At 41.7% G+C, this 25,274-nt stretch overlaps 1 protein-coding gene across 3 annotated transcripts in view; it reads right to left on the reverse strand.

The window, feature by feature from the left end:
* GRHL2 (grainyhead like transcription factor 2) overlaps positions 1–25,274 on the reverse strand; it is a 76,810-nt gene that overhangs the window by 20,524 nt on the left and 31,012 nt on the right. For 2 of the 3 annotated variants that reach the window (XM_076329318.1, XM_076329316.1), the window contains exons 8-13: positions 20,673–20,767; positions 11,296–11,454; positions 6,050–6,137; positions 5,823–5,962; positions 3,567–3,598; positions 1,982–2,076 (exon numbers count right to left, since the gene is read on the reverse strand). In XM_076329318.1, the coding sequence (XP_076185433.1) occupies positions 1,982–2,076; positions 3,567–3,598; positions 5,823–5,962; positions 6,050–6,137; positions 11,296–11,454; positions 20,673–20,767 (609 nt within the window). The remainder of the gene's footprint in view (positions 1–1,981; positions 2,077–3,566; positions 3,599–5,822; positions 5,963–6,049; positions 6,138–11,295; positions 11,455–20,672; positions 20,768–25,274) is intronic. The other variant, XM_076329317.1, reaches the window with a different exon arrangement.

Here is a 25,274-nt window from a genome sequence, read left to right on the forward strand (position 1 = left end):
CCCTCACTGGGTGCTACTTACCTGCACTGCTGTGATAATGAGCCACCTTGGGATTACATTGTTTTTAATGCATATTTTCACATATCAGACCTGCTCTCTCTCAAACATTACACCAGCGCCCCATCTATACCTGCTCTCTAGGAGTTACTGATTCTGCTGTACCAAATAAATCTGGGAGAAAAAAAGCTTCTAGTATGGCTAAGCCTGGGAAAAACAGCAGAACATTTTAATACCCGGTGACTCCTGTGGCAAAGACGGTATTGTCAAATGGGCAGATTCAGCTGAGCTGCGCTCCATCAGCACAATCCCAGATGCAGGGTTCCTGACGGCAGGAAGTTCACCAGAGCAAAGGCCACGCTGGAAGAGGCTTGGCCTCCAGCCAGCACAGTCCAAGTTGCGAGAAACACTGAACAGGAAGGGGATGTGAAGAGAACATCTTCCAGCTTCTCTGGTTCCATGTCTCTCCTGGATTTAATTATTTAACATAGTTTTGCCACCAGTTGAAAAACATTTTTTCTTCTTTCAAATCTTCCCCTTGAAATGGTTGCAAGTCCTGGACGATATTAAAACAACTTACCACAGCAAAGGACAGGAATAATCAAAGCAAACCAATACCTCCTTGCAGGCAACTCTCCAGGCTTCCAGCTGGGAAACCCAGGTGAAATTGCAGGAAATGACAGTTCTTTATGTACCCCTTGTGTCTGTCCCCTTCTGCTTGATGGAGCCCTGGTAATGTGAATTTGGTCAAGGCCTTGAGTCAATCAGATGCAAGTCTGTGGTCAGTGCTGATCTCACATAATTAATTGAAGATTTAATTAAAACATGTTCACATTTATTCCAGGAAGATATCAGTCTCCATCCTGTAATCTTGTATGCTTCCCCTGGTTCAAGCACACCACCCTAACCAACAGAGAAACTTTGCAAATGCAGGCTCATGGGAAGTTGTTTCTATAAAGCTCAAATGAGTCTTACAAATGGTGCAACTAAGAACAAGCGAGCTCACTTCTGTACCTTGTTGCTTTGTTGTCTCACAAACTGATGGGTGAACCTCAAAACATTTGCAAGTTTGAGTTATATAAGTTGGTCAAACCCCCGGAGCCTCCAATAAACTTACATGACAGAACTCATGAGACTGAAGGAATGGCAAATATTCTCCAGGGTGTCTAACTGTGACAGTGTAGGAAGTTATCACCTATAGCACTGCACTGGAAGTGACTGTACACAAAGCAGATTTTGTGGACAAAACCAGCATCTGCTCATCCTTACCTTCAGTGCAAAGTTTAACAGCTCCACCTAAACCATTGCTTCAATATTACTCAACTTAAGCTTCACTGTAGCAGACTGGAAAACAGGAGTTGGACTGGTATAGCATACGAAATGCAACTGTAATAATATTCATTCAGGGCAGTAAAAACAGTTTAGGGAAACAAACACAATTCAGTTAGGTCTGCTGGAAGATGTCTCTCCATGCCTTATATTTCTAATTGGGTAGGAAATTTCTGAGATTTTATTCAGGCTAATCTCGCTCTGCAGTCAGCAGGAGCTTGCCTGTGTAAGGTCTCTGTATTTGACCCAGTGCATCTTGCATATTTGCTTGTGATCCCAGCCAGAACAGAAAAGATGAGCAAAAGTTAAAAATAGACAACCACAGATTTGCTACTGGAACATTTATGAACTATGTAGCTTGGCCAAGGATCAAGAAACTTTCTAGCTTTTTTTATATTTTATATACACTTGTGTCCTGATCCCTTCTTGAGATAGCACAGTCCTTTTTTTTTTTTTCTTTTCTGCTTTTAAATCATTACTAGCATTTGTTAAAATGCCTCCTTGTATACTGGCAGGCGTAATGATCTCTTCTCCCATCTACCCCACATTTGCACTAGCATCAAACAACTGACTTGGTCTGAGCCACACCTGCCCTCCCAGCTTGAGGGCATGAGTCCCACAGCATTATTTTTAACTGCTAAGAATTGACTGTTACCTCTTTTCAGGCCTTCTTCTTTCATTTGTTTCAAAGGGGACGGACCAAACTCTTCCTCCACAGGCCGGAACATCCTTTTGACCAGGACACTGCTACTAGAAAACACACAACAGGTACCATGTCACAGTAAAACTGTGCTCCCAGCAGGAGAGGAGACAACAGCAGCAGTCGTGACTCACTTTGTACTCTGGCAAAAACCCCACTAGCTACTCAAGTAGCACCAGACCAGAAACTGCAAGGATTTAGCTTTTGATGCTTATCTGAACTCTCCAGGCCTCTCAAATTGCCCAGACTGACTGGCTGGGACAGGTGACAGGAAAATACACTCCTATGTTACATACTATTTTGAAAACCCCAAAGGCCGTTAACTGTTTAAATATTGAGGGAAGGGGGATGGGGAGGAGCAAACAGCTAAGTAAGGAGCTGAACCCACATTTACACATTGATTCACCTCCTCTTCAGGGTCAAGGAGACGGCCTCAGGAAACAGCGGCAACATTTCTAAAATCTGAGACCAGACAAACCAGCGAGTTCAAAAGGAGTAAACATGCTGGGCCAGATCCAGCCCGAAGCAGCGACGCACTCCACCAGGGAAGCTGAGGGCTCAAGGCACTGTGGCCGCCCCCTCCCCTCGGCGTAGCTCTGGCAGGACTCGGTGCCTCCTTTTACTCTTGGAGGAGAGAACTGAAGCCAGTGTGCTTAATGCAATAAACCCCTTTGTTTCTTGAATTCCACTGTGAACCTTATGAAGAACATTAGCTTCATAAAAGAAACAAAAAGGGCTTCATGTTTTCAAGTCAATGTTAGCTGCAGGCGCCCGGCCACTCCCTACCACAGGCCACTTTTTGCAGGCCTACGTGAGTGCAGTTGTCTTACTTCAAACTCTCAGATTTGAGGGTGCTCACTTGGGATTCAAGCAACTTATAAAAGTATGGGGCTTGCACACATTACAGTTAATACTGGCCGAACTTCAGTCACACATACTAAAGCCCTTATTTCATGACATCTGTAACTATTTTAGGGACTTTCTGCAATTCTTCCAGTCCCTCCAAAGACAGATAGGGGGTGCTCCCATTTCCAACCTTCCCCCTTCCCAGGATCTCCCGTTCTCTTTCTGCCTTTCTCTTCTGGCGCTTGGGCATTCTCTCTGCCGTTCCTGTATTTGTCGCATAAACATGTGTATGCTGCTAAACAGCTTCCAGGAACGGGGTGAAGTTCAGTGCTTCATTAAAAAATTCCTGGTTTTAAAATTATTTGAGAACCCTTATATATATAAAAGACATTTTGTTATCAAATATATTGTCCTGTCCCTGTATTGAACCTTATGGCTCTTTAAACTGTTTTACTTGGAAATGTAATAAAAAATAGATATAAAAAGCAGCCAGTTCACACAAAGGAAAAGAAAGTTACCATAAAATAAACCTCCCTCTACCAGTTCTACGTATTATTCACTTACCGTTAGTGATGGGAGAATATGAGGGAAGGGGGTGAAAGGGGATCAGTTTTATCTGATTTCGTGTTTTGTGCCTGCTTTCTATGAATTTGTACCACTAACTGCAAAGCTTGTGAAACAATAAATGTCTTACCCTTCTCTCTCATCATCTGTATTATAGTAAACCTAGAAGGGTGGAAAAAAACCAATTATTCCCGAAACTCAGACACCTGCTTAACAGAATAACTTCAAAAGGGAGAAAAGACAACAAGTGGTTTGCAGTTTTTCATCTGTTAAAAATCCTTTTCCTTCTATAAAACACAAACATCTCTAGTTCTAATTGTGATCTGGAAAAAGCATGGCTTAGAAAAACTGCTGTTGAATATCACCTAGTGGAAATATATCAAAGCATTTTGACAGACATTGCCCTCTCCCCTGGTTTGTATCATTTTCCCAATTATTTTACAATCCTCTAAATCAGATCACTGCTCACCTAAATTACCCCTAATACGATTTAAGCCACAACACTCACAAGCTTTTGTATGTATTTAATACTGTCTGAAAATCTAATTAAACTATAAAGACCAACATTAATCTACAGTCCTAATGGAAATACAATTACTAATGGCACAGCTGAACTTTTTTGCACAGACTGTGGGCAGAAGCGCAAGTCCAGACCATTGTTTTGTGTAAATCAGTATAGCTCACAGTCACTGGGACCGAATTTACAACAGCAGCAACTACGGCTAACAGTAGCAGGGGAGAAATAAAATCACAGTTTGTTGTCAAAGGCTTTACAGAACAGTCAGCCAAATTCCTCACAACATGCCTGCACCGCGGGTCCGCACCAACAAGTGCACCAGCACTCCAGCTGCTGAGTTACTGTGCAAGCGTGGGGCAAAGGCAGGGCACCAGAGCCCCACGTACCACTGGGGCAGAGCAAGGCATCTCGGGCCAGTTTCCAGCACTTGTGCTGGCAAGACTCAGAGCACGCTCGGCTCTCAAGGGGAGCCTTCACTTCTGAACCTGTACAATGAAAATAGCTCAGAGGTGGGTGTGTGTGCAAAGCTGAGGTCTGTAACTCATTCTATGATCAGCACCTGAAAGTGGCTACACTTTCATAATAAAACATTCATAAATAATAAATTATTGTCATAATAAATCATTCTTATATTAAGTAATACACAAAACAATTGAAAAGTTCAGGATAGCAAGAATGCCAATACTACAACCTATACAGCAGTAAAAGACAGGGCTGAACATTGCCTAGGAGCTAGCAAACTGGGGTATCTTCCAGTTATTTTAGAAAATAATTTACAGGATTACATATACTAAGGAATGCTTCCGCCTTCTCCTGTTTTGAGACAAATCCACATTCTGGTTTGAAAGCCATGAAGACAGAAGGTACCCAGCACTGATACGTGCGTGGGCGTCTTTCCAATTTTGGAGAGTAAGTCAGTGACAGCTGTGATTACAATGTCTGCGCTCTTTGTGCTTTGCTCTACCACAATTCTCACTGCTTTAAAATAAATGACAATTCTAACACTGTGTCATTTAATATTCGTTTTTTTAATATTTTGCAGCAAGATGCACATAAATTTTCCTCATCTACTATTTGTCTTTATAAACACATGCATAAAGGTCTCATTCTACTCCCTGAGATGTTAATAAATAACAAGTTCATATTCAAAAAATTGTCAGAGCTGACCCTCCAATTCAGGTTTGCAATTTTCCAACAAGCAATAAAGCAGGTCTTAAAAGAGTCAAGTCAGCAAAGACTTCCTCACACTTACTGGTGATAATGACCCCATGACTTCTGCACTAAGCCAATACTGAATATTAACATTAGCATGATAGATTTTTACTTTGTAGAGTGAAAATATTTTCTTCCAAGGAATTCCCAGATCTCTAGGTGATGCCAACAGAAAATGGGCAGTGGTGTTTAGTGAGCCTACTTTTGACCTCCCCACATGTATAAAAGCTTGGTCTTTGTTTTCAGTTGTCACAGCAGGGGGATCCCTGCTACCACAAGGTGGCACTTCATTTCATCAAGCCAAATAGCACATTCAAAACCTGACTTTCTTTGAGTCACAAATCAACCTTCTATTTCAAAATTCTTGACTATTTGCTCCATTCTTTCTTCCTAGCAAGAGAATGGCAAAGCCATAACAAACACAAACTAGTCAGTTGTTAATGAAGTATAAACTCCTTTTTTGCACCCAGAACTAGAAAAGGCACTTTGTCTCTTGTAAGGTCTTCTTTAAGTGACTCACCAAGAGCTGCATTTACCAAAACGAGAGCTGAAACAAGCAGCCCCCAGGAACAGTGATCTATTTTCCTAAAACCTGCCTTGGAGCACACGTGGCCAGACAGCGGGTGGGCACCAGCTCACCTCATTATCATTTCCTACCTGTCCAGTTCTTTGTAGGTTTCCAAAGTGAACATCCGGTATGAAGAGAACTGGCTGGGAATCCAGGTCAGCCATTGTTTTGAAGAAGGTGATATCACTCTTTTTTTGCAGAGGGAGCGCACTCAACTTCCCTTCAGCTGCTAGGAAGATCACAAAGCAATGTGGTTATGAGAGGAGGCACGTTAAGTGTGACTTAGCCCCAGACCAGAAAGGCCCGTCTTACTCACAGTTATTACACGAGGCTTGGGATGCCTGGCCTTTGCCTTTCTTCCTGTTCTGCTTCCTCTCTTCGTCTCGGATTTTCCTTTCCGCTCCCTGATGCAAAAAAGACAAACCACAGATATTATCCAAAGAGGAACCACTGTGAGCATCGTACCCTGTGATACCTGGATCTACAGCAACGGACACATCAGAAATGCTGAAACAGACTGGTTATTCCATTACAGATAAATCTGTCCAAATTGTTGGGAATATGCCAGCTTCAGATCAATCACCTGTGCCTGAAACTCAGGCTGGCACATCCAGCAGCCCCCAGGGCTGGAGACAGCAAGAGGAACATATCCACATGCTGGCTTGGAGGAGATGGGATGGACGGCTCAGGCAGAGTGTAGCCTGTAGCAGGGCTGTTCCCACCACAGCTTGCACAAAGGGCATCCCAAGCCCAGCGCCTCTGTGATGGACAGAGGGGCAGAGTGCTCAGGCCAAATACTTTGCATATAGAATCATAGACTCATTAAGGTTGGAAAAGACCTCTAAGATCATTGAGTCCAACTGTCATCCAAACACCACCATGCCCACTAAACCATGTCCCTAAGCACCTCATCTACACGACTTTTAAATACTTCCAGGGATGGTGACTCAACCACCTCCCTGGGCAGCCTGTTCCAATGGTTAACCACTCTTTCAGTAAAGACATTTTTCCTCATGTCCAATCTAACATGTACTGACGTAAAACACCTGCAGGATTGCTATCACCTTAGATCATGTCTGTGCTAAGCTTTTCCCTAAACTCTCCTTCACCCACCTTGTCTGGGGGTGGCATTGCTCTACTGTGGCCAGCTTTGTAGAGGCCTTTGAGATTTGCCAGTGCAAGAAGGCTAAACTGACAGCTTGCCAAGAGTGCAAGGGCTCTTACAGAAAAATACAGGCATTTCAAACAGGGAGAAGCCCTCCAGAAACTGGAAAGCAATGTAGCACTGCCCTATTAGGCCCCAGGAACTCCTGGGAAGTTGCAGGCTTCTGTTATGTAAATACACTCTCAACAAGTTTAGAAAATAGAAGTTGTTATTGACATAAAAAGCAGCAACACCTCCTTTGAAGTTCTCCTAATTTACTTTATAAATATGAATAGTCATGTTGTGAAGGGTATTAAAGATCCATATGCTCCCAGACAGTCAGCATGCAAAATTAAAGATTTTTTCCAAATTAAAATTAGAAGTTTCTTTAAAAGAAAGGGGGAGGGGGAGGGAGGTAAGGAAAACCAAAAATATCCACTCAAGATGGCAAAATTCACACATGAGCCAATGAACCAAGCTTGAAAAGAATGCAAGGAAAGATGTACTCCTGGCTGTGAACTATCAATAGATTTCCAGAGGTTGAAGAGAGGTGGAGGAAGAAACAGCTCTTTAAAAAACATGAAGGTGTCTAACAGAAACATTGCCTCCAGAGCCAGGTCCCAATCCAGTTGTCACTGACCTCAACCACAGAAGCCAAGGGATTCAGTCGTGCCCTTATCAAAATTGTTTCTAGGAGTACATTTGTATCTTTAAAGGCCACCTGTTCTTTGGCAGAAAGGAGCAAAATTATGCCTCATAGCCACTGCCCTGCAGAAGGCACATCCCTGAGAGCCCTGTGCTGCATAAAGCAGCTCTGACAGGCAGCCACAGCCCTACCCACCGCTCAGTGCTGCCACTCTGCTGCTCGCAGGTAGCGGGATGAACCTTGAAAGTCATTTTGTACATGGCAGCAAGCTCAAGTTTCCTCTCAGGAAAGCAGAAACCGAGGAGGACTCAGCCTTTTATACACAATAAAGAATATATGTTTTGCTGATTTTTCTTCAATATTCTCTGTAACTATGAATTTGGTAAAGCTTCACAGCTTTGTCTTCAGTCATTCAAGGCAAGACATCCCCAAGTCCTCTGAGGTCGGGCAATCTCTGAGCAGGGCAGCCATTCTCACCCGCCGGTGCTTATTTGTGCCTCAGCCACTTTACAAATGTGGCAACTGCAATACCCACAAAACTGCCTACCAGCCCTTCTGAGCTAGGAGCATCCCACATGGCACAGTGCAGGGGCCAGCCAAGCGTACATGATGTACATCACTGTTGTAGGTGCTGAGACAATGGACCACAATAAGATTTTTGCATACCAGAGCCCTTCTGCTGGACAGTTTCCACAGCTGAGCCGTCTGACACATATGTGTCCTTCATACACAGTGGCTAAAGCATCTTGCAATATATAAATAGGCCCGGTAGCAAGTTGCTCTGACAACCTACTTAAGGACTAAAAATGATATTCTCTTATCATAATGCAGCATCAGTGATCTGCACATGATAAAAAGACTGCAAGGGCAGAGAGAATTAGCACTGAGAAAACAAGATGTGTACTGTAACAGTTTCTTTGAAGATTGCCTACTGGAAAATAAACAGGGACAAAAGATTGGAGAATGAATAGGGAGGAAGCACACAATTACAACCTTTGCAGCCTTTATCTCCATACATTTATGTCACAAAGTACACACTGGATCTGAGCTGGTGTTGCTCTCTAGTTTATATGTAAATGAATACTACATTTAAGCAACTGCCTGAGTAAATACGAAAATATATATAATATGTACCACTTAGCTAAATGCAGTTTTATTTCTTCAGGGATACTCTTTCCACAACAGCTATGCTATGTTTCAGCTGGAGGACATTAATTTATCAGCAAATGTTTTTCTTAAAAACTGGACACCTCTACCCATGATTTATCAAAGTTAATATACAAACACATCTACTGGTCCTAAAGAGGCACCATCACTGCAGAAAAAACATTTGCAAGAACACTGTCAGGCACAGAAACATTTTTAATTCCACGTTTCGAGCTAAGATACATTTCAGTACTTAGGCAGGGGGAATTTGCTGTGCAGTTCCTCTGATCCAGATGATCGTAATAAATCAGGCACTTTTCTCACCAGCTCCTCTTTGGGGTTGTCAGATTGGGGCATAATGGTGCAATTCATATTTTTAAAATGTATAAAAATTATTATATGTTTGCTTTTTTTTTTTTTAATGACCCTGTAATACTTTTTTAATTGATCATGACAAAGAGGTGGGCAATAATTGTCTCAGCTTCACAGCCTTTCCCAAACAGGCAGCAAACCCTGTCTTTGTCACTAGAGGGCGAGTCGCAGACTCGGTGGAGGAACTGAGCCAGGGACCCTCCATTTAGCACCGCCTCAACCGGTGCCAGGGTTTATTTTGGCACCTTTGAAAGATGAGGGTACCCAGTCCCAACAGCTACCTTCCTCTGAGCACAACAAATCTCCCAGTGCCACCAGCAAGTGGAAATTCTCCAACCACTTATTTACTTACACGAGCACCATGACGAACAGATGTTGGTAAAGATAGAGCAACGTGAGGGGAGAAGCCGGCCTCAGTCTCTTTCCAAGTGCCAATTAGCACAAACTGTCATGTGAATTGACCTTGATAATTTTCATTCATTTTCATTCATTCAACTCATTTTCAGCCCTGCATTAAGTTAAAAAGCTCTGTGTGCAGGTATGCATGTATACATTTCTATTACACAGATACATATCCCATTATTGATACCCTTGAGCCCTCCAGTTCCCACTTTCAATATAGTTTTGATGTGGATAACACTTTAACTACCCCTGCGATCTTGTCTTCTACTTTGAGACAGTTTTGATTAAAAGACTCAACATCCATTTCCTGCTTTCTAGTCTGGATATTTGAAGTACCAATTAAGCCAATAGATGCAATGAACGTGTATTATTCAAAATCTCCACCAGTTGTGTCTACAGGTCACCCTTGATGAGTTTGTGCTCTGAATTTTCTTCCTTTTTTTAAATAATTCAGATTTTTCTAATTGCTTTTCAAAACCAGGTAGATGAAAACAACTTGTTACTTTGATATTTACTGAGCTTTTAACATCCAGCTGTAGCTTCAAATCTCTAAATATCTGACATTCAAAGTTACAATTAAAAGCATAACATTTTGACTGCAAAGACCTCAGTGCATACATTTACATTCATTACTTTCAAAATTTTTGCTCCACTAACACAACTGACTGATTAGCTCTCAAGATCCCGTTGTCAAGACAGCAACAAGGGAATGAACTGAAAAAGGGGAAGGAGCAGCAGCACAGAGACCTGGAACAGTTGAACTCTTACCCTTCCATTAAAAAGTTAATGCTATGTATTGCCTGGGGCACGGCCTTTGCCTTTCTATTCCCACCTGTAAGATGGCAAGACTAAATTGGATAAATTTCCGAGTCACTTAAATAGATGTAGGCTGAATCCTTGAACCTTGACTAGAATCCAGGCATCAGCTCCCCCCTGGAAGATCTTTCCCAGCAGGGTTAAAGTCATCGGCTGGCAGGTGTTAAACACAACTGAAACATGATCACGCTCACATCTAAGAATCATCACTAACATTTCTGAGCAACTGTTTCTACTCAGTTATATATACCGCTGACCATGACGCTGTCAGACTCATTAAGGCATGATCCATGTTTTGGTGCTGAAAAATCTTACCAATTCTCACAAAGGAGTGGGGAAACCCACTGTAAAAGAACCAAATTTTCCAAAAGGAGTGAGCAAGAAAAAAAATAATAGCTACTGAACTACAAAATAGGAATGGCTAATATATTTTTGGAGTTTACTTTTAATAAGAAAATCCTAGCACCATGAAAGTCTCATTAAAGCTTCCAAAATAACAGTTTGTAATCGAGTGAGGGGAAAAAAAAACCATCAGCTGCATCACTGGGACTCGATGTTTTCCACTGTATCATAAAAGAGAGCTTCGCAGGCCTTTCTGAAAGGTGCATTTCTCTATCAGAGACCTCTCCACAAAGTTTACACATTACCTATCCTGGCTGTTAGAGCCAGAAGGGATAACATCATCAGACTGGCACTTGCATGAGCCTATGGTCAGCACTGACCTTCTGAGTAGAGATCTTTAAGTTTGTGCTTTCTATGACTTTTTTGATATTCCTGTATCATGACCTATAACATGCTGTCTTTAAACAGTCCAACTATTGCTCACAAGCTGAGGAATCGGGGCCAAAAAGGCTGCAAAGCAGTAAAATAATTACATTATAATCTTAGATTTATGATAAGGCTGGTCCAAAGTCTACCATGAAACTCAACTCTTCAGGGAAAGAAAAAAACATTTAATTAGGTCAAAAACACAGCAATAATAAAATGTCTAACCAAGGTTCCTTCTCTATACATGGTAATTGTGCTTTCCACTTACCTTGTCACAAAAAACCTTGATCTGGCAGTAGGCTCGGTGGATGGGTTTATTGCTGCGGTTGTTGTAGCTGTATGTATCGATCTGAATCATCAAAGGAAGCCCTTTTACTCCTTTTTGTGAGGAGAAGTCTGTGCTCAAGCAATTCACTGTGATGAAAATCTGCGGGCCAGAGAGATTACTTTTAAAATGTGGTGCAAACAACTATTAAACTTCTGGAAACACATGACAACAAATGGGAAAATAAAAGCAGATACCCCCCCCCAAAAAAAGATTTTAATTCAGCTACAATCTACACTGGCAATTCACACATTTATTCTCCACTTCTGTTCTAAGTCCAGCAAAGATGCTCCCATGCTGGGAAAAAAGACAAACTTTTAAGGCATGTATCGATGCTTCAGTTTGGATCAGGAGCTCACATTTGAAGTGAATCATTTGATTGTCCCAAGTTACCATGCTTTGGTTCACACCAGAGAGCTCAGAGTGCATGAGCTGGATTCTTTTTAGAAGAGTCAGACCAGAACATGTGTCCTAGGAGCAGACCTCACATGCTCCAGCTGCTAGTTGCTCAGTCTGTGGGAACTAACTAAAGATAATCTGAGATAAAACCTCCTAAAATGTGTCTCACGTGGATGTCAGGTCTTTAGCCCTGACTTGCTTCACTCTACAAACCTGCTCTGTATGTTTGCGTTATTTGTTAAAATAGACATAGCAAGATCATCTTGCATCGTTCCTTTCCAGCTGTTTTTTTGTCTGGCTTGTTCTTCTGACAGCTCACAATTTAAATTCAGTGTGGCCAAAGATAAGTCCTACCCTTTTTTTATTTTACAAGTTCTCTTCACACACTTAGCAGCAGTACCCCTTCCTCCATCCCATCAACAGATACTCTTGATCTTCACTTTAAGGGTCCTTCACTGTCTGTCTTCAATTTCAAAAAATGCATTTCATCCTGTCTTTCAAACTGGGAAGGAGTTCCTCAAATATTTATAAAACTACACCCTACCTCTTCTCAAAAGTCCCCTTTGCCATATAGCATCCACGCAACTTGATGCTGCCCTTGGTTCCTGGCAAGCCCTGCCTGCCTTTGCTTCAGAAACCCATCTCATGCTTTCCTTCTATGCCCACTCACATCTGTTGATAGCCACTAGTCACCTCCTGCCCTCTAACCTCCATCGGTACTACAGAACAAGGTGTGCCTCATCTGCCATGTGTTTGTACAGCACCTGGCAGATGGGTCTCCCACCACCAAGTCTGCCAAGGACTATTTTGATGTAAAGCAAGCTGTAATCATGAACTGAAATATCACTGGTATCTTTCAGTCAGGATAGTGTGCATGGAACTTGAGAGATGAAACTGGATTAAAAATCCAATTGTTCTTCCTAGTGATGAGTTTGTGCATTACATAGTAATTTCGGTCAACTATTTATTGACCTGATTCTACTTTTCACTTTTCCTCAGTTTATAAAACAACAAAAACTGAAACTGTGAACTAAGGAAAAGGACAGAGAAAACCACCAGTACATACTTCCTGAACCAGGAGGCTGTGAAACCTGCTCCAGCAGAATGAGCACACTCAGGAAGGAAGCGATCTGCGGGGTCAAACAGACCTGACGCACACCTCACCAGGCAGAGGAGAGGCCAACAGGCCCCTGGGGTCTGGGAGGATTAAGGAAGGGAGAGCATGAAGGAATCCCTCCACGATCCACAAGCAAGGAAAAAAACCAGAGTGACCAGAATACTAACATCCCTAAGAGGAAGGCAGCTGAGAATAGAGAAGGGCTCCGGTACAGGTGGTGGGGGGATACTTTACCCTAATGGCAGAAGTTAACATTACAGTCAGGTTTTTTATGATGGAGCCAGAGCAGCTTGTTTGCCTGACTGAGCTAATGGCACCTCTGCATTGCTGCTTCTGATTGTATCACAGAGCTGCATTTACAAATGAAATAGTTGAACTTTAACTGCGGGGAGAGGATGGAGGCGGGGAAGGGCCCTAGGTGAAACTCTGATTTTGAAGCTGATAGTGTTATTTCTGTTTCAAATTACAACTTGGTCTCCTCCAGCTCCAAAGGTAAGTGTGGATATGGGTGCATATGCCTTTGAAATATGATGGCCTGAATTTTCATTTGCCTTCAGACTCCTACAGTGTCAGGACAATGCTTTAAAGTGTGTGCGAACACAGAGCAGCAGAATGAGGTCTGGCGTAAAACAGAATCTGGCCTCGATATATTTTAGCCCATACTTCTGCACAGGGATTTTCCAAACTGTACGTTAAAACGTGAGAGGGGACACGCAGGCTTTGCATCTACCCAGCAGTTTGTGCATCTACCACCTTTGCTGCACACTCAGCTAAGAAGTAAAAAAAGACCTCGTCCAACCTTAATCAACTACATACACTGTGTGTCATCTCTTCCACTGCCTCCAGAAACACAGAGCAGAGTAGGAGCGGCTGGGGAAGACAGACTTTATTGTTTCAAGAGTCCCCATACAGCAATAACAGATTATTCAGCATGAATAATAGATTGATGCTGTAAGATTCAATATCCTTGTCCTGACACTGCAATACATCAGGATCTCTCTGAGGAGCAATGACTGTATGTTCACACGCATGAAGTGTACTATACTTTGTCATTTGCACCTCGCAGATACAGATGGATTCAAATTAACACAGATCATTTATTTTTGGGAAAATTTTCTGTCTCCACACAATCTTCTATTAGCTTTCCTGTAAAGCACAACACTGACTTTGGATTTGGAAAACATGTGGGGTGTGCAGAGGGAAGGGGAAGAGGGTGTAAGTTGCGTTACTTGAGTTGATTTTATGCAGGTTTTTTCTTTGCATGACTGGAGATTTGCACCAGTTTTAACACTATGGTGCAGCAAGCTCCTGTGGTGAACAGAACCTGGGGAACTGTCTGGACAGCTCTGACCAGAAACCTTCGCCTCCCCGAGGCAGTGGCCGAGGAATGCCGCCTGCTCTGAGCAGCAATGATTTCACCCACCTGTCCAAGCACAGCCTGCTTTGCCCTTTACAACCCTCACCTTTCTCTCCTTTGCAGCTCCTGTCCATAATGCAGGTACTCCCACTCTCAACGAGTCAAGGAGCAAAACAACCCCACGGGCAGCCATGGAAAGATGAAGTCCCACTCCACCTCTCTTGGAAGACACCCAGGTTTAAGATCGTCCTTACTCTGGTCTCTCGCATAGTAGAGTTACATGGTTAGAAAATGTAGACTTAAGTAGAAATGACAGTAGCAGCAGTAGAAATCACTGCTTTTTTTTCCCCAGGGCCCTGTCTACACTTGACTTAGAACTATTTTAATGGATGTGACTATGGCTGTACCTGAATTCATTTACAAACTTTTTTTTTCCTGTGCAAACTGGATTTTAGCAGTGTTTTGCTATCAGGAACAAGTTTGGGTTGTCGTTATAGTGATGTCTTTTTTTTTAATGTCAGCATATCTTAGATTAGAGCAATTAATGATAGAGTTCCACCCACCTAGTCTCCAGCTCAGGCATGCCATTGGCAATGAAAAACTAATTTGGAGAAACATTTGGTGCCTGAGAAAGTTTCAAAAGTGGCCTAAGATAACGACAACTCTTCTGTTTGTTATAGAGCATGTCTAGAAAAAGCACTCTCTCTTTTGGGGAAGGCGCTCCTCCACAGTGTAGCTGTTATTATGTGAATTACTGACTGTTTGTTAAACGCTGCAGCATAATTAGTGATGTACAAGACACAAACACAGTAACCTGCCTTGAGAGAAAGCAAAGCTCAGAAATGCATTTCCCCTTTTATCATTTAATCCAGCCAACATGACTCCTGTTGCGGTCTCTCAGCTTATACACTTTAAAGATCTAAAGTTATAAAAACTCTAATATAAAGCCTTTTATTACTATTTACATTTCTGGATCCCATCGTCTCAGAAAGAGCCAAGAGCAGAAGGGAGGGAAGAGTGTGTTATAGCACAAAATCATAAACTTAAAGCGATTTTTCTACTGAATACATAGAATCTATGCCGGGGTGACGGGTCTTTAAAAAATCCTGTTTTAAAGGGGTTCATCCCTCCGGACTGTAACAACAAAGAGTTAAACGCCTTGTCTTAAATGACTAACATCAATCCCATCATTCCTCGTATACACAGAAAGTGTGGTTTTATAGTTTCTCCTGCCAGCCGTTACCTTATAAATCCCATACAAAAGTAAGACCTTTGTTTTATTTCAATACAAATGTCTCCAGCAAATGTTTACCCTACTCTTTTGAAGCTTCCTCAACCCACACCACACCCTAGCAACTACACAAAAATGCCATTTGCCTTGAATCCCAGATGCATACTTACTGAACCATTTGTATACCCTGAAATTTCAACATTATTTGCTATCGCAGGTTAACTCTTCTTTAATAGATACATGTGTATGTGCATGCGTGACATATATATATATTAAAAAACATATATGCAAGCATACACACACAGACGTTGTTTATTAAACCAGTTGCCAAGTCTAATCCTACACAATTTCTGGTACTAATTCCCCCAAATAAAGTATCTTCCTCCAACCTTTAAATTTTGAGAATAGAGAAAATATTAATTTCCTCCCTAAGGAAACAAAATTTGATCTAAGTTTGGAAGGAAATTAATAATTAAGAACAAAATAATTCTTATACTAGCCAAAGCTTGTCCTAAGTATTGCTAGCAATGTTAAAGAAATATGGATTGTCACAATACAAATCACTGATAAGACTGTGCTGCTCTATCAGCTTGATTTTACAGTTGTGCCCACTGGAATCATAGCTCACTTCAGGCCACAATGTCTAAGAACCTAATCCTGCAAATCACTCAGTCATTGAAAACACAGCTTATTACTGTATGGGCTATGCCAAAACTCATTAAATAACTGGAAAGGTTCCCAGAGGCTTCAACATGCTTTGGATTAAAGATCTACATTTCAGTTAAATATAGCAGGACAATGATTGCACGCAAGTATACACAACTGCACAGCACACAACTACTGTACACACCAAAAAGCATGTGCCAACACCTGCCTGAATAACATATCTGCCAACATGTCTGTTTACGGCATGTCCAAGTTGCAGCACTTTGCAGAAATCAGTAATTTCTTGGTATCACTGAAAAGTTTTTTTTTATCTGCTTTAAGATGATATTTTTCTTTAGCAACTGTTCACTGAAGTCACACTTTTGAATTTAAGGTTAAAAAGTACTTTCCATAAAAATATACAATTAATGTATTGTTTCAGAGATAACATCATCCTAACCATTTTAAATTAGTAAAGTATAATCAGAGAGAAGGCATATCTCAAAGAGTTGGTATGATTTATGACAAAGATACTCTCCTTTGACCAGGAGAGTTCTGGTTCTTAATTATCTTTCTTGCAAACTAACTTCTGTCAGCAATAAGACTGCAAGCAGGCAGATGTATGTCTATCAAAAATGAAGCTGAGCTCTCTGTTCAAAAGCCTCCACTAGAACTTTGTCAACCAGCCAGATGCTGCAGCAAAATCTTCTGTAGGGCAACAGCAAGGCAACTACCTACCTTCTAGCATATCATAAAAAGACTTTTAAAAGATGATTAAAAAGTCAGCCAGTTCTTGTTAATTGTTGTTTGTTTCCTCACCTTTTTTTAAAGAACTCCTTTAAAAACACCAAACATAGCATTCAGGTTCAACCAAAGGGAGCCAACAAATCACCTTGCCCATAAATGTTGCATATTTATATATAGAAGTAAATACAGGAGTGAAACGAAGATGGACTATACAAAAAGTGTTCATCACTTCCTACCTCTGCTTCCTTACTGCACAGTATTTTTGTCTCAAGGAAGCATAAGGAAGAGTTTGACATGGCTGTAAGACCCTTCCCCTCATTTCCCTGTATCCTGCTCTGAACCACAAGCCCCACGGTGACCTCTAGACAACAGCCCCAGCAGAAAAGGATGTTGTTCTAGAAAAAGGTAAGGATGTGCCGGGCCCAACTCTGCTCTGCCAGAAGGCAAGGGAACTGCTGTTGTTGACCAGATACAGCAGAGGAAATGCTAGCAGAGTGGTGTTTCTGACATTGGTGCTTTTCCCTTAGTCCACAGAAAGCAATGGCGAGATTATTCCACAGCTCAACATGTGCTGTACAAGATTCCCTCTTCCATTGACTTGTTCTGCCAAGCAGCAGTCGGAAGATGAGGGACCGAGCACGAGGAGCTGGAGCCAACACCCCAGTTCCCTTCACATTACTGAGGTGATAGAAAGGCCTCTGCTTGTACTCTCTGAATGCCTGTTTCTTCCACATAAGATCCGAGATGCTGCCTTACAAACCCTTAGCAGACTCACTGTTAACAGGCAGATTCTGGCTGTCACACCCGCGCTGTTATACCCTCATCCTGAAGGGCTTCCAGGAGGAGGGTACTGCTCTGCTTGCGTGTGGGAGGAGAAATCTGGCTTTAAATCAGCTGTCCTCCAGGTGGAGTAGGCAAGTGAGAAATCTGATGCTCCAGATAAGTCTTCCTAGATGCGGGTTCAGTCTCCCAAGAGAGACAGGGATATTTGGTTAGGTGATTTCTGCTGCTTCTGTTTGATTTTTCAAGATCGTTCCCCTGTGTACCTCCAACAACCGGTCTGTTTTCTTTATTTCTTCCCGGGCTAGTAGAGCACTTCATCACATCACACCTCAGAGGCCCTGGAAAGAACTGCTCTGTACCGCTTTTGTCTGACTCAGAAGAGAAAGGTCTTTGTGCCTGTGAGGTTAGTTTTAATCTTGAAATTGTGGTGAAAAGGGAAAACAACACTGAGCAGAAACAATGGAGCCAGTTTAAGATCATCATTCAAAAAGCTTAAGAAAGGAGAGTCTGTAATTAGGCCTTGAAATTCTTCATCTCTCTTGGATGAGGTAATTGCTGGAGAAAAAGAAGCCTTCAGTGACGTGCCTCGGAGTCCACAGTTTTCAAACACAGCAGGGGCATCCTATGGGAATCCCCAGACCCAGTGCAACTGGTTATTGTATTAGACTCTCCAACAAGAGCAAGCATGTGGGTACATGTACATGTGTGCGGGGAGGGAAACACTTTAGTGCATGGTGATAAGCTTTCAGGTACAATCTGATTTATGCTTGATAGCCCAATACCAAATTGTGCCATGAATCCTCTTACTTTTATCAATACATTTGCAGTTCAGGCTCCTAAAAGATCAGAGATTTGGTAACTACCCCCAAAATAAATACACATAAGCTAATTTGCATTTTAATGACTACTTCCTGCAGAAATACAAGTGGCTTTCTTAAATTTCACTCCTGACACTTTTTTAATCCAGCAACAATAAGAGAGTCATTATTTTAAAATCTTACTATGTTATATTTCCAGTGACCATTGCGAGAGTTGTGTTCTTAATGTTCCGGCACCCAAGGCAGGAGCAATGTGACTGGTGTGAGATTAGAACAAAATGGTAGAGGATAACACCTGACACTAGTGGATGTGACTTTCTTGCTCCTAGATCAACATGGTGTCTTGCTAAGTCTGGCTTGCAGCTGCAAATGCAAGTGTGTTAAAGAACTGCCAGCCTTAGCAATGGGGATGGTAGTTGCCAGTGGGAGGAACAGAGAAGACTGCCATGCTCTAGCCCTGGTAGTGCTTCTGTAAAGGTCCTTGGGAAAGTCCGTCACGTTGGAGATCCCAAACCTGTATTTGCTGTATTTGCTTGAATAATGATCACATGCACACAACGGTCATCTATTGTGACTGCAGAGGACAACATACCACTGTATTTTGAAATGGAATCACATAATAGGGGAATATCTGGGGCGGTGAGAATGTAATCATTACATGAGTAAATATAGCACCATTAGCAACTGGGCCAAGTACAACTCTGTTTACCAAGGCCAGCTTTTGAAAGAGCTAGGTGGTTTTCAGAACTACTGTCTTTTCGTTAGTGCTCTGTTCTTTTAAAATGTGCATCAGAGATGAAAATCCCTGTTACTACAAACCTCAGCACCTTCAGTCAGCAAGTCAGGACAGTGAGCGTTAATGCTACCACTCCGTGCTCAATGCAATCTCCCACAGGACTCACTCGCTCGCTCGATGCAATCTCTAATGCTCTGTTAGAAATGCAGTGGGGAATCATGCATGAAGATGTCTCTGTATCTGAAAGATCCTTAGCATTACTTGAACATTGGGCATTTTGTATTCAACATGAAAACAGTATCAGGAGTTTGCTAAGCTCAACAGTGTTTGCTGTTTATTATTTCTACATCCCCGAGAGTCCCGCATTACCCCCACTCATTTTACACAGCCTATTTCCCTTGTTGTTTGCTTCCTGGGGCCCAACTTCTTCTTATAATTACCGGCAGCTTTTAATTTCTCCTACACTAGTCCATGCAGCTGAAATACACTGCCACCCTTTGGATAACCTTGTCTGTAAGAAACTTGTTAAGGTGCTCTGCCGTCCTGGTTTATAGGTCCACTGTAGCAGTCTCATCCCTAAATGCAAAACCCCATGTTTGAGGGTACTTGATGAAGGGAAGGGAAGGGAAGGGAAGGGAAGGGAAGGGAAGGGAAGGGAAGGGAAGGGAAGGGAAGGGAAGGGAAGGGAAGGGAAGGGAAGGGAAGGGAAGGGAAGGGAAGGGAAGGGAAGGGAAGGGAAGGGAAGGGAAGGGAAGGGAAGGGAAGGGAAGGGAAGGGAAGGGAAGGGAAGGGAAGGGAAGGGAAGGGAAGGGAAGGGAAGGGAAGGGAAGGGAAGGGAAGGGAAGGGAAGGGAAGGGAAGGGAAGGGAAGGGAAGGGAAGGGAAGGGAAGGGAAGGGAAGGGAAGGGAAGGGAAGGATGCACCAGTCCTCAAAAATATGTTCATTCCCAATTGCAAGGACAGTCTGTGCAACACTATAAAAAATAATGGCACAAACACAAGGGAAAGCATAGTCTAGCTTTCAGAACATTGATTATTGGAGACGTTAATAGTGTAGAAAGGAAGTTGATAATTTAGAGAAAGAAAACATTCACCTTGTGTCCTACACTGACTCTGCAAGTAGGAAAAACACTTTTACTGTTTCTCAGGCTGGGCATATTTTAAATGGAAAATCACTGAGAGGCCACAAGTAAGAAACTACACTGAAAGAGCCCTGCAGGTTTTCCTCAGAACTACATCTCTGTTTGTCAGTGATACAGGTGTGAACACAGTATCATCCCGATAGCCGTTACATACTGTTTTGCCTTTTACAGATGGCCAGAATCCCTGGGGTCAGTGAAAGACCACGGTTTACCTGGCTTTGCAGAGACTGAGCTCGCTCACCTCCACCTATCCTTCTTATTATTTGTTAAAAAGGAGAGAAGTGGAACAGTGACTAAGGATGGATGGTACTTGTAAAGGGATACCATCTGCATGGCTTTTCCTCACCTTTGCCTCCTCATTGACATCCCAAGTAAAGGACACAGCATTGAATGCAATTTCTTCAATATTCCCAATGGTATTAAAACTCTCCTTGTAATCAGCTGTAAGAAATAACAAACAAACAAACAAACGACTCATGAAAAAGGTTTGAACTTTCTCTTTTACAATTCGTAGTACATCTTTGCTTTTTCAGATGGGTTGTCGAATGCATCAAAACTACCTCTTGTATTGTTTATGTTGAATTATAAGCTTAATTGCAAAGAGGTAATACACTACAGCTTATAGTATATAGTGTATCACTAGCTAATGTTCTTGCAAAATATTGCTTGCTCTTAAAAAGGAATCAGTGTGACTGTAGTAGGAATGAGTAGGTGCATTCATTAGCTTGGCCAAGGAATGGCCAAAACTGGAAAATAAACTAAAAGCTATTGAAACACTTAAAGGGATTGTTCAAACCTTGACATAAATAAATGACATTATGATAAATCTTAAAGAAGCTTTCTAAAAGGCTAAGAGCTATCATTGGAGGAAATAATCAGTAGTGTACATTTCTTGCACAGCTGTTTCAACTTTCCCAGGAATTACTGCACTGGATGCTGGATCTCTATTTAAAAAAAAAAAAAAAAAAAAAAAGAAAGAAAAAGAAAAAAAACCCAAACCACAAAACAAAGAACCAAACACACGAAGATCCTTTCTCCAAAGTGTGTATGATACTAAAATAGCAAACAAACAAAGTATTTTTAAATTGTCTGACTACAAAATCTGCACCCTCTTCTCACTTCTTTCCAGAGGGCTGTTAATATTATCAATAACCTACTATTTCAGAAGGAATGCAAAGCAAGAGGGAGGAAGTCCAAATTTCAAAGATGATCTACCCCCCTCCTCAAAAACAGTAAGGGCAGAAAACCATGTAAGACAGACAACTTCCAGGTTGTCTTTATAATCGAAAAGAGGAACAAGCCTCCTTTTTCTCTCCCTTTGCCAGCCAGGTTAACACACTTTCTTCTTTTTGATGACACATTAAGAGAAAGACCAGGTTTGTAAGGAGGTAGTATCGCTTGATTAAAGGAACTTCCAGATTCTTCACGCAAATACATCAACTCTCTCTGGGACATATACATTTCCTTAGAATCCCTCCAGGGCTGTAATGGCTGTAATTGGACTCGGTGCCAGAGGGTTGAGATTACGTCATGCAGCAATCTTGATCTAAGTTTCCCCAAATCTGCGCTTCAGAAGTGCGCTGATTCTTAGCTTTGTAATCAGTTATAGAAAGAGGATGTTTTTGTATTCTATAAATGAGACACCCAAATGGTTTCAATATTCATTTCCTTTGCCCTTCTAAAAATAAACCGTTGGTCTCTAAAAAATAATTTCTAGATAATAACTGCTTTAAAATAATTTATAACAAAACCATTGCTGCAAGGAGGATTATTTAACATTTGAGATGTGCAATCAGTATACCTTTCTCTCATCTGAAACGCAGGGATGCTGGCATTTCACTGGACAAATGAAACTGTGTGCCTGGGATACATGAATGATTTTGGGTACAGTAAAAATTCACTGTTCTGACCATAGGAACAGCACAAGACATTTGATGATGCAGCAAGTGAACATGGTGTTTGAGAGGGCAGGCAGGCTTTTCATTTCCACCATGAACTCAGATATCCTCTCTAACTGAAGTCATTGGCTTCACTATCTAAATTCAGTGTAGGAATGCAAATGAGAAGAATTAGAAGACACATAAGTAGTTTAATATGCATATGCATGCATCCACCCACCCCTTAACTTTATGATTCACCAGAAAGTGCCTCGTGCAACTGACTGTTGCATATGGGCGTGCTGTGTAGGTGCACTTTGGAAAGACATGAACAAGATGTCTTGTAAAGACACATGTTTTCTTCTCCTAAAAGTCTGTCAGAACCTCGCATCCCACCAAACCTTCCCTTCCCCCAACACATGCCTTCGCTTCCTTAATTGCCATACACAAATCTCATGGAGTGTCTATGTGACATGCTGTTTAAAAGCAGAAGTGCATCCTATTCCCCTCAATTTACAGATAATTAAAGAAGGATCCTCAGTACATTAAGAAACCATTTACATCTAAGGATATTTGAAAGTTGCTAGTGTGACTACAATTTTTCCTCTTCTGCTGCTGTGAGTTACCAGAAATAGAAAATTGGGGTTCTTCGATATGCAAAAAACCGGCTCTACAGGAATTACTTCCTCTTTTGTTGGGTAAACTGCATATTAAACGATGGCAAATTTCAACATTAAACACTAATCATTTGCATGCATTACATACCATTGTAGTAGTGTTTGTATTGTGCACATAAATAATACAAACTATCCTGCAAAAAAAATATGGGCAAGACTGTGGAGCACAAATAACCCCAATATAAAGCTTCCAGACCCACTCTTTATGTCCATGTTTGAACCTGTTCCGGTGTTTGTCAAATTATGATACTGATTCTAAATAATCAATATTTGCTGCAATCTAGTATTGTATTTTTTATTTGACATTATTTTAAAAGAAAAAGCTAGTGATCCAATGTCACAGCACAGCATTGTGGAAAAGTCAGCTTGCCCCTCCCCCCAACTCCTGCTAAAAACAGTGAAAGTGCCTCCCTCCTCCTTCAGAAAAATCCGTAACAGCACATAGCCTAAATTCTGGAAAACACCCTTCCTTCTTGCTTAGCAAGTGTCAAGTCTTCAGGTTTATTCCTCAAGCATTAAGGACTTACTTACATGTAAGTACATGCTTATCCTATTAATATCAATGCATCTTCATCAGACCTAGTACTGCATCTAATCCATTCAACCATCCTTCCTCTCAGGAGGTGCACCAGCCAGCACACAAAACAAATTAAATCAGTGACCCCTGCACGTCTGGAGTGAGGGAACAAGTCACTCTATTTCCTCTGATCTCCAGAATATAACTGCAGGCCAGAAGGCAGACAGACAGACCTGTGCCACCAGGGGAAGCAGCACAAGTAGAGTCGTGACCCCTATCTGAGGGCTGAATAGCTGGACCCCAGAACTAGAACATCGCAAATTCATTTTATTCTCTGCCTGCTAAGGACCAAGTCGTGCTCTAGATTAAAAGTGCATTAATAAACAACTAAAAAGGATTCACAGATGTTAAACATAAGCTACAAACATTAAGTTAAAATAATATTAATGATTAAAAACATCTATGGAACAGGTTACACAGATTTATGGCTAATCACAGATAGTTTTAAAGGAGCCTAATACATGATTAACCCTTTATATAGTGTTGATAGTTGGAGTGAAATCCAAAATAAAAGAGCAGTGTGACTACCAGCAGATTGCCAGACCATCCCCTGAAGATGGAACAAATCTGTTACACACCCCTGTCCTTAGCAAGCTTCTCTCACTACCTGTTTAAATGGTTCTCCATGGCATATACTGGCATTTGCTAATCTCCCTCATAGACACCTAATTCTGTTAACTACACAGGGCCTGGACCCTAACTCAGTATTCCTTTACAGGAGCCCTTCAGGGATCTGAATTTTTAATGTAAAGGGAAATCTTCATAGAGCCACACAATAATTTGGCTTGGAAGAGACCCCTGGAGGTTATCTGGTTCAACTCCTACCCTACTCCCACTCAAAGCAGGGCCAACTTCAAATTTGGATGAAGTTGCTCAGTTGGGGTTTTTTTAATCATCATCTAATGATAAAACTGCAGGATTTTGCTAAATGCAGCTTGATGCTTGCATGGGAAGTGTAGTTGGCAGCCATTCTGCCCTAATAAGCCCAATATCCACAATGTAAGTCCCAAAGAAAATGAAATGTACTTCAGAAACACTGTACTTGGTAAGAGCTAAGGCCGTATTTCAGTTGTTCTCAAGAAAACACTACTGAGCAACATCTAGGTCTTTCTTCTGAAAATGCTGAGGTGAACTGTGCTCTTACAGTTCTTACGTCTGATGGGGAGTGCAATATCAGTAAGTCTTACTACACTGGGCTTTGCTCATGTTTGCAGTCCAAATAAAGAATACGTGCCAGAGTGCCTCAAAAGTCAGCACAGACCTATTTCATCTCAAACTAATGGAAACATAAAAGACAATCACTCTAACACAGATAAACACACAGCTCGTGCACAGCACTTGTTTTGCAGAGCACTATTTTACAGAATATGCATCATAAGCTGACTCGTTCAGGTAAGTGGACTGAAATGTGCTGGTACACCACGAGTGCGGTGGAGTCAGAGGGTGTTGGCACTGCAGTGGAACGAGCTCCTCAGCACATAGCTTCAAAGGTATGAGCATTAGCACTGCAAGCTTGTAGGGACTAGCACAAAAAAACAGGCAGCCTTCAGAAATAGCTGTGACGTGGCATACTTGCTCTTTTAACGTGTCATGATAGGAGTCATTTGGTCTGGGGTGGAGGTTTTACTGCCTTAACTACCCCAAAGGACAAAAGAAAAAAAAAAAAAAGTTGGAGAAACAGTTCAGCCAAAACTATGATGATAAGACAAGAGGCAGAGAGGAGATTCAGGAAGAGCTGCTTTGACCAAATATATTTGACTTTAAATAATGCCAGCCTCAGTGGAGGCTGCAGCATTTGAAAGTTGAAAGGCACTGCA

The sequence above is a fragment of the Aptenodytes patagonicus genome, chromosome 2, assembly GCF_965638725.1.
Source record: "Aptenodytes patagonicus chromosome 2, bAptPat1.pri.cur, whole genome shotgun sequence".
In the NCBI taxonomy this organism is placed as follows: Eukaryota; Metazoa; Chordata; class Aves; order Sphenisciformes; family Spheniscidae; genus Aptenodytes; species Aptenodytes patagonicus.